The 10,195-nt window shown below is 34.9% G+C and overlaps 1 protein-coding gene across 1 annotated transcript; it reads left to right on the top strand.

The window, feature by feature from the left end:
* Positions 1–322: 322 nt before the first annotated feature.
* On the top strand, positions 323–8,684 carry LOC134257646 (uncharacterized). Its single transcript, XM_062740242.1, has 2 exons — positions 323–596; positions 8,192–8,684. Exons 1-2 carry the CDS (start codon positions 332–334, stop codon positions 8,674–8,676), a joined length of 750 nt encoding a protein of 249 aa, XP_062596226.1. The 5' UTR covers positions 323–331; the 3' UTR covers positions 8,677–8,684.
* Positions 8,685–10,195: the final 1,511 nt, after the last annotated feature.

Raw genomic sequence — 10,195 nt, 5'->3', positions numbered from 1 at the left:
ATTGTAACAATCTTTACTTTAGACTTAAAATACACGAAAAGAATGTCTTACAACTTTCTTACAAAACACGTAAACATTATCAACTTCAAAATTAAGAATTACGTGGTTTATTCTGTGTATTTTTTTGTAACAGTTTTTATAATTTAAGTTTATTTTATTTGATTTAACGAAGTAAAATGGTGTAGTTAGGGAATAAACAGTTTGAAATATATATATAAAATTTATAAACATTTCAGACAATATATTCGCATTGGGGTCGTCGATTTTACCTCAAAACACAATGTTAAGAGAGGTAACCCTTCAATATCTTTCATAGAAATTTCTTTGCAAGATGGAGTCTTTTTACAAAGGACACCATAACGTGGTTTATTTCAAGGAGGACCCAGAGTTGACAGATATAGTGTTTATTGTGGAGGATAAGAAGATTCACTTGACCAAGTCAATCCTGATACGAGCTTCTCCAGTTTTCCGTGCCATGTTCACGTCTGACTTCAAAGAGAAAAACGAAAGTACAGTTAAATTCCCGGGAAAGAAATATGAAGATTTTGTGTTGTTTCTCAGATGTTTTTATCCTGGGGAGCATATTAAACTAAATGGTTTGTATTAAATATTAAAAATATTGAAATAAATGGATGCAATATCACAAAAAAGATTATCAAAAATATAAGAAAACCTCATTTCTTCTTTATATCTACTACATGTAGTACCTTGAAGGACCAGTAACTCATGCGCTTTGTTGTAAGGTAAAGAATCAATCAAATACATATAAAACGACTGAGAATAAATACTATCCTTTTGCATGTTTATTTTACCTTTGTTTTTATAACTTTAAATATAGTAAGAAGACTTTTATTATTTTTCCATCTTATCACTGTGATTAAGAATCTCACTCAAATTATTTCAGGAAGTCAGCTAAGCTCCATGCAGATGGGGTTTGTCTTATCTTTTCATGAAAAAGGTTGATGATAACGAACACAAATTGATCCATAAACAATACATTTTTATGAGGGCTTTAAACACGGACCTCTTAAAGGTCCAGAGCTGAACTCAAGTGACTAGGGATATTAAGAAGCCATGTCAAACATTTTTTGAGCCCTTTCAACCATGAAGACGAACGTAATTAATATATGTGTGTTCAAAACGTAAATAGAAAACTTAACATGTGGTATGCAAATAACGTCGCAGTGATTTAAAAGTTATTTACAAATAAGGTCATAATACCGTCTGAAAATATGCAAAATGCTAACTTTAAACGAGGTTATTTAAATCCCTATCACATCTAGTCTAGCAGTTTTGGTTTGAAGATTGGTCGTTTTCATAGTACGCTCTTGAATAGCGAATAAGGGAAAATAATGTCACAGAATGTCAGAAGATTGCGGAACATTGCTACATAAATAAGGAGAATTTATGTTGGAAAGGCTGAAATAATCTCCTTTATCATAAAATTTATTTTTTATTTGGTTTTGAAATGCAAGAGTTTTCATCTCATATAGTAGCCAAGGAGGCGTGACAGGTCGACAGGGGATGCTCACTCCTCCTCCGCACTTGATCCCACCTCTGATGTTTAGTTTAAACCACACTTAAGGAGGAAAAACAGAGAAAAAAAGGATTTGGAGGTCCGTTTTGGCTCTGCACCTATTTTGCATTGTTTATAGAACTTTTGAGACTGAATACTGTTGGCTATCTCCAAATGTTTTGTCTTCACATATTTGTCTTTACAATTGAAGGGTGGTTCAAAGTCTATATGAATTCATGCAATATAGTCTTGCTTTCCTGGTTTTTTAAATAAATTTTTGTTTAGACACGTATATGGTAGCAATACACAAACCATTTGTAGAAAGTTGGGCATTTTTAAGCGATCTTACTTTCTCAAAGTTCATTTAAGTAATTTTCCAATAACACTTTTGATTCCAGTGTTTTTTTAGATGATTTTTTTTTGAAAGAGACAGAAGAGACATTTTTACTTTTACACTGATATTATTATATGCCGGAGAAGAAATAAATTTTAAAAAATTCTTCGCCTCTAAGGTATATTGCAGAATGAGGGATTTATTTCATGCCAATACCTTCCATGACACCTAGCCTTGGTTTTTAAGATTCTATCTGAATGTTCACTTGAAAATGCCTAAAGCTTTGTGTTGTGAGGTGTGTTGTATTTGTATTGTTTCATCATGTCTATTATTAGTAACATTAAGTTTCTTGAACATTCTAGAGTGGTCAACATGTTTGGTCATTGTTTCTAGAACATTCCTGAACTTTGTGTATGTCCAGAACTTTCCAGTAATATCATGTACTTACAATTTCTAGAATATTCTAGATTTATATTACTGTATAAATACCCTGTCAATTCGATGCATAGATATATTGTCGTATAAGCATCATTGAGATACAACTGGGATATATTTTCACTGGGACATTGTGTGCAGCAACGGACACTCTGATGTATGTATTTTTAGATTTTTGCTAAGTTTGTACTTAATGATTTGTATATTACTGTAAATAAATTATTGTTAAGTTTAAATTGTGTTATTGATCTTTGCTGGCATTTCGGGTAATTCTGACCCATAACAGAATTGGGGGCTCGTCCGGGATTAAGAATTTCTTGCACTTTTGCAGTTTATTGTCAGAATTTTGTTTATTGAACCGTTAAATTTGACTATAAGCCAGCAAAAATCAACATGGTATTTTCGGTCACAGACTTTCTTAGTTCACCAAGTGTTCAGATTTTTGATACGTTAAAAAAGGATGACTTGATCGCATTAGGTTTGCATTTTGGGTTAGATGTTAAATCCTCTCAGAGAAAGCAAGACATTAGAATTAAGGTTGCAAACAAACTAGTAGAAGAAAACATCTTTGAGAGATATGATCTTCCAGAATATACAGTTAAATCAGAATTAGGCTCTTACAAAATGGCAGAATATCAGTTTCAATTAGAGTTAGAGAAAATGCGATTAGAAAGAGAAAAATTAGAAAGAGAAGATCGAGAAAGAGAAAGAGAAGAACGAGAGCGTGAACGAAAATTTGAATTAGACAAATTAGAAAGAGAAGAACGAGAGCGTGAACGAAAATTTGAATTAGACAAATTAGAAAGACAAGAGCACTTTGAGTTAGAGAAATTAAGATTACAGCACCAACCAGAACCGTCATTTGTCAAGAATGAATTTGACGCAGCAAAAAATATCAGGTTAGTTCCGAAATTTCAAGAAAAATCTGTAGACAAATATTTTCCCCAATTCGAAAAAGTCGCAGAGAATCTTAAATGGCCACAACACGTTTGGTCAACAATGTTACAAAGTGTAGTGGTTGGCAAAGCAGCTGAGGTATACTCTGCACTAGGGGTAGCTGAAAGTTCAGACTATGAGAAGGTCAAAGCAGCAATATTAAAAGCCTATGAATTAGTACCTGAAGCGTATAGACAAAAGTTCAGAAAGTATAGGAAGTTTGATAATCAAACATTTGTTGAATTTTCACGAGAGAAAGAAGATTTATTCGATCATTGGTTTAGATCTAAGAATCTTGACAAAACTTTTACTAATTTGCGCCAAGTCATCCTGGTAGAAGAGTTTAAGGAATGTGTTCCTCAAGATTTGAAAACACATTTAGAAGATAAGAATGTGAAAACTGTTGAAGAGGCAGCAGTCATATCTGATACTTATGCTCTGTCTCATAAAAAGAATTTTGTATCAAGATCTCAGACTAGCAGTAATTCTACCTATTCAGACACATATAAAAAGAGTGGTTCAGGGTCTCAGTCTTTCACAAGTTCCCAGTCTCCAGCCCAAGGTGGTTCTAAGTCCGGTCCAGGACGTTTTGAAGGATCTTCTGGAATAGGGTCGCTTCCTACTTGTAGTTATTGTAAGAAAAAAGGTCATCTGATCAGTGACTGCTTTAAACTTAAGAGAAAAAATGATTTTGATAAAACTCAACCACATGCTTGTGCGGCAGTTAGAGGTGATAGAGAAGCCTTAGTTTTGATTGGTTCTGACACTCCTGGTGTCCAGGGTTCACAGTCCAGTTCTATTGATTCTATGAAGGATTATAAGCCCTTTATGTCTCAGGGATTTGTTTCACTCGGTGACTCTAGCGAAATAAAACCTGTCCAGATTTTGAGAGATACTGGTGCTGCACAGACGTTATTGTTAGAGGGCGTGCTTCCTTTGTCTGAGCAGACTTCTACTGGTGGGTCAGTTTTATTACAGGGTGTGGAGCTAGGCGTCATTGATGTTCCCTTGCATAGAATTAGTTTGAAGTCAGATTTAAGTTACTGGACCTGTTATCGTAGGTGTTCGACCTACTCTTCCCGTTCCAGGCATTTCTTTGTTGCTAGGCAACGATTTAGCTGGTGGAAAAGTTGTACCAGATCCTATAGTTTGTGAGAAGATCAATCCAGATGTCATGTGCGATGATGAAGATGATGACATTTATCCAGCCTATGCTGTTACTAGAGCGATGGCCAGAAGACGAGAAATGGAGGCAGACCATACTCAAGCCTTTGACGAAACGAATTCCTCTGTTGATATTGATTTGAATGACACTTTCTTATCTGACCGTGATGGCACTCAAACAAGCATGGAACCACACAATATCAAGAAGCAAGAGAAGAAAGAACTTTTACCAAAATTTGGTGGTGAGGATGATGAGTTGCATCCACTAGTTAGCCAAGGCAAGGACATCCTCAGCCGAGAACGTTTACTCTCTGAACAACATAAAGACCCAGATATCATTCAACTTAGTAAGAGGGCACTTCCACCAGAAGAGGCTACTAAAGTTGGAGAATGTTTCTATATGAAAGATGGCATCCTTATGCGAAAATGGCGACCACCTGACGCTTCCCCAGATGAAGTGTGGCGTGTTGTTCACCAGATAGTGGTCCCAGCTGCTTATCGTCGAGATGTCATGAGTTTAGCTCACGATACACCTATGGCTGGTCATTTAGGTATCAATAAGACTTATAACAGGATTTTGAGTCATTTTTATTGGCCTAAGCTAAGAAAGGATGTTTCGAAGTTTTGCAAGTCATGCCATGTCTGTCAGATGGTAGGTAAACCAAATCAGAAGATACCATCTGCTCCTCTCCAACCCATTCCAGCTTTTGAAGAACCGTTTAGTCGAGTGTTAGTGGATTGTGTAGGACCTTTGCCTAGGACTAGGTCAGGAAACCAGTATTTACTTACCATTATGTGTACATCCACTCGATTTCCTGAAGCCATACCTCTTAGGAATATAAAGGCAAAGAGCATAGTTAAGGCCCTAACCAAGTTTTTCAGTTTTGTAGGAGCACCCAAGGCAATTCAGTCGGATCAAGGCTCAAATTTTATGTCGGGGTTGTTCCAGCAAGTCATGCATGAGTTGGGTATAAAGCAATATAGATCAACTGCTTATCATCCTGAGTCCCAGGGAGCGCTAGAACGTTTTCATCAAACCCTAAAGACAATGCTGAAGACCTATTGTTACCAGTATGAGAAAGACTGGGATGAAGGGGTTCATTTTGTACTATTTGCTGCACGAGAGGCAGTCCAGGAGTCTCTTGGGTTTAGTCCATTTGAATTGGTGTTCGGTCATACAGTTAGAGGTCCTTTAAAATTGTTGAAGGAAAAGTGGCTGACTGAGACTAGTGATCTTAATCTTTTAGATTATGTGTCTGATTTCAAAGAAAAACTTTACAATGCTTGTAAATTAGCACAAGAAAATTTGAAGAATTCTCAGATGAAAATGAAAATGTGGTATGACAAAGATGCCAGAAATAGGGTGTTTAAGCCAGGTGATAAGGTTCTTGTATTTTTACCTATTCCTGGTCATCCTTTACAGGCCAGATTTTATGGCCCTTATGAAATTGAAAGCAAGATCAGTGATGTAAACTATGTAGTTAAGACACCAGGTCGACGTAAAGATAAACGTGTTTGTCACATTAACATGTTAAAAGAGTATTTTGAAAGGTGTGACCGAAATTCTGTAAAACCAGTTTCCACTTTAGCCAACGCTAAGACTGTTCAAAATTGTATTGAGAGTGATACGAGTGTAGAGATGAATGAGAAAGATTGTAATCAGAGTGTCCGCTTGAAAAACTCAGAAATTTTGGCTGATTTTGATTCCAAACTTGGACATTTGAACATTCACCAAAAAGAACAAGTTAAAAACTTGATGAATGAGTATCATCAAATCTTCTCGGATGTTCCAAAGAAAACTAATGCAGCTTGTCATGATGTTATAGTTGGCGATGCCCTGCCTATCAAACAACATCCGTACCGTCTCAATCCAATAAAATTGCAGTACCTAAGAAGGGAAGTGCAGTACATGTTGGACAATGACATTGTTGAACCTAGTAAAAGTGATTGGAGCTCACCGTGTATTCTTGTACCAAAACAGGACGGTTCGTACCGATTATGTACAGACTTTAGAAAGGTGAATTCTGTTACCAAAACTGATTCATATCCAATACCTAGAATCGATGACTGTATTGACAACATTGGAAACGCGAAATTTGTCAGTAAATTTGACTTGTTGAAAGGCTACGGGCACGTACCGTTAACAGAAAGAGCAAAAGAAATATCTGCTTTTGCTACACCAGATGGACTTTACCAGTATAAAGTAATGCCTTTTGGCATGAAAAACGCACCGGCTACATTCCAAAGGATGATTCACTCCCTTCTTCAAGACCTTGAGGGATGCGAGGCCTACATTGATAATGTCGTCATATACAGCAACACATGGGACGAACATCTCCGAATCATGCGTGCTTTATTTGACATTTTAGCTAAAGCAAACTTAACTGTGAATCTTGAGAAGAGCGAATTTTGTCATGCTTATGTAGAATATTTAGGTCATAAAGTAGGTCAAGGTTATGTTACACCCATTATGGCTAAAGTGGAAGCTATTGCAAAGTTCCCGATTCCTACAAACAAGAAAGAATTAATGAGGTTTTTGGGCATGGCTGGGTTTTACAGAAAATTTTGTCCAAATTTTTCCTCAGTTGTAAGTCCACTTACAAATCTTTTACAAAAGAGGGTTAACTTTGAATGGACAAAGGACTGTGAAAAATCGTTTCATAAAATCAAATCTGTCCTTATGAGCAATCCAGTTCTGTCAACTCCAGATTTTTCTAAGCAATTTAAGCTTACTGTTGATGCTAGTGATGTTGGAATCGGGGCAGCTTTGTTTCAAGAACATAGTGATAATGTAGATAGAGTTGTTTCTTATTTTTCAAAGAAACTTACAAAATGTCAACAAAACTATTCCACCATTGGAAAGGAATGCCTTGCTTTGTTGTTAGCCTTACAGCATTTTGATGTTTATTTGAATGTTACTTTGCATCCAATTCTTGTATATACGGATCACAACCCCCTGACATTTTTGCATAAATTGTCAAACAAGAATCAAAGACTGACTAGATGGAGTTGTTGTTACAAGAATACAACATAACAATTAAGCATATCAAAGGCAAAGACAATGTTATTGCAGATGCCTTGTCCAGAGTATCATAAACAAATTAGATTTTTGTATTAATGTACATATGTTTTACAATTTAAGTTTTTCATTAACATTCAAACTTTTTAAGGGGGGAGGTGTTGTGAGGTGTGTTGTATTTGTATTGTTTCATCATGTCTATTATTAGTAACATTAAGTTTCTTGAACATTCTAGAGTGGTCAACATGTTCGGTCATTGTTTCTAGAACATTCCTGAACTTTGTGTATGTCCAGAACTTTCCAGTAATATCATGTACTTACAATTTCTAGAATATTCTAGATTTATATTACTGTATAAATACCCTGTCAATTCGATGCATAGATATATTGTCGTATAAGCATCATTGAGATACAACTGGGATATATTTTCACTGGGACATTGTGTGCAGCAACGGACACTCTGATGTATGTATTTTTAGATTTTTGCTAAGTTTGTACTTAATGATTTGTATATTACTGTAAATAAATTATTGTTAAGTTTAAATTGTGTTATTGATCTTTGCTGGCATTTCGGGTAATTCTGACCCATAACATTTGTGAATGGAAAGTTGTTACTATTTATAATCTATATTTTTCATTGTATACATATTTTAAGTTATTATACCTATGAAGTCTACGCATATAACCTGTGTAGCTAGTCTAATATTTAAATTCTTCTAAAGCAAGTACAACAATAATACGTCATTGTCGAATGCATTCATGTAGCACAATTTCAAACAATTTGCAGATAGAGGTCTTGAACAAGTTCTTCCTTTAGCCAGGGAGTACGGAATGGACTCTTTGTTGACATCTGGCCAGAAGTGGATGCTTGAAGAAGTAAAAACCCGTATGAAGGATGTTTCATTCATCATGAAGTGCTTTTATCTAGCAGCAGAATATGAATTTAAAGAACTATACTCAAAAATGCTATATCGCTTGGAAGATATAAATGTCAGTATGTATGCAAATGATAAATATTTCAGTATGCTATCACCAAGAAACAAAGTTGAACTTCTTGAAAAGTGTTGTCTAATCGTAGAAAAAGAAAATAAGGTTATAGAGGAAAAACACGAGGAACTCGTCAGACAAGTGACGTCTTCACAAGGTCCTTATGAAAAAGAACAAAAGAGAATCGAGGATCTCGAAAGAACATACAAAATGGTAACCTGCAAATTTTGTGGTTTTCGAGTGGATAAGGTCCTTCAGGCCCACGGCTCAAGTAAACCTTTCTAACCAAATGAGTACGCACATTCTCTCTGACAATCTACCTAAATGTCAGTACGTCCTTCGAGTTGTTTTTTTTCCTCGAAAGTTTTTGTTTTTATTTTTTGACATGTCCAGACTATGGACTAAGGACACCTAGTTCTAGACTAAAAATGTCTGAATCTTGGATGAAGACATTCTAAGAATTGCAGGTGCATGGAAGTTATCTCATCTGGAAAAGGAAGTTTTTTATTCGGAAATTGAAATTCATTTTGGCAGTATTGTTTCAAAGCAGTCAATGTGGAGTCTTGAAGGAAAGCAAACAAGACGGAAGACTTTAACTGAAAAGAAGAGGAAATCTGTGATAGACATCAAGTGGTTTCGTGATGACATTAAAAATGAAAATGGAGCGCGTGTCATAAAATATGCCTACATGAGAAGCCTGTGTGTGTAATTTCCACACCAATTACTCTCACAAAACTAAACAAAAACATTACTTAAGTAGCTGCATCAAAAGAAAATTTAAGAATTTTCCACCCTCAAAATTTTAATGGTTCAAAGTACAAAAACTGCATTTATTTCCATTTAATAAAATTTGCCAAAGAACAAAATTCACCTTGGACCACTTTTTGCTCTGTGAATTTCTGAAAATATCAGAACTGCTCATTTTTAGTTGAAAATATGTTGAATTTAACTTGGTCACTTGGTGACTTCATATCAAATAAAAATGACGTATTTTTTTCTCTTTTCCATGTATTATGTCATCAGTGTTTTCCTTAAATCTTCAATATTTCTTTAAAAATGGCCAAATGTTTAAGCCGTTTTTGAATATTTTGCTTAGCCCCAAACCCCTAATATAAAAATGTTTAAATATATACCGAATGAGATGCTTTGGAAGATTCTTATCCATTAAACATTTTTTTTAATTTGCAGGGTGGGCTCATGTTTTAATCAATAGTTGAAGATACTCAAATTCACTCATTTTCAGCAAAATTCAAGAAAATTGTAGTTTTACATAGCCTTTGTATCAAAACTTGGACTCTCAGAGGAAATTATAGTAAACGAAAGCACTACGTCTCTACTTTATGTGTTGATGTTCGAAATGTGACGTAAAGACTAAGTTAGTTACATGTAATTGGTATAATGACAGGGCCATTTCGTGGATTAAGTGAACCTACCTCTTTACTAATTATTGCAAAAAAAAGTATAAGTTTCCATATTATTTAGGATAGGAGACATAAATATAAAGAGAAGAGTATTTCAGCATAAAAAGTACAATTGTTGTAAATTTTATGATAAATATTGGGTAAAAACTGGTTCAAATACATTATTCTGATGCTGAAAATTCCGATATACTTGCTACTTCTAAGATAATATTTAATTGAGAATACCAGGGAAACTATTTTACATAAGTCGTACAATAAAGACAATGACTGAATGAAGATACCCGAGAAGAAGTCATTGCCATTTTTTTGTTCTTTACATTTCTTGAAGATTGAATAATCAATTAATATAATGATATACATTCAATTTAAGTTCTTTAACTTAA

The sequence above is a fragment of the Saccostrea cucullata genome, unplaced genomic scaffold, assembly GCF_032062105.1.
Source record: "Saccostrea cucullata isolate Sc308-1 unplaced genomic scaffold, CSIRO_AGI_Scuc_v1 ctg16108, whole genome shotgun sequence".
Lineage (NCBI taxonomy): Eukaryota > Metazoa > Mollusca > Bivalvia > Ostreida > Ostreidae > Saccostrea > Saccostrea cuccullata.
The sequence above is the reverse complement of the archived record's forward strand: the minus strand, read 5'-3'. Positions and strand labels throughout refer to the sequence as shown.

What these genes read in the sequence shown, in the direction of transcription:
- LOC134257646 (XM_062740242.1), top strand. Translation starts at nt 332, where the DNA reads ATGGAGTCTTTTTACAAAGGACACCATAACGTGGTTTATTTCAAGGAG. An exon ending in GGAGCATATTAAACTAAATG is followed by an intron (nt 597 to 8,191) that starts GTTTGTATTAAA and finishes AACAATTTGCAG; the next exon opens with ATAGAGGTCTTGAACAAGTT.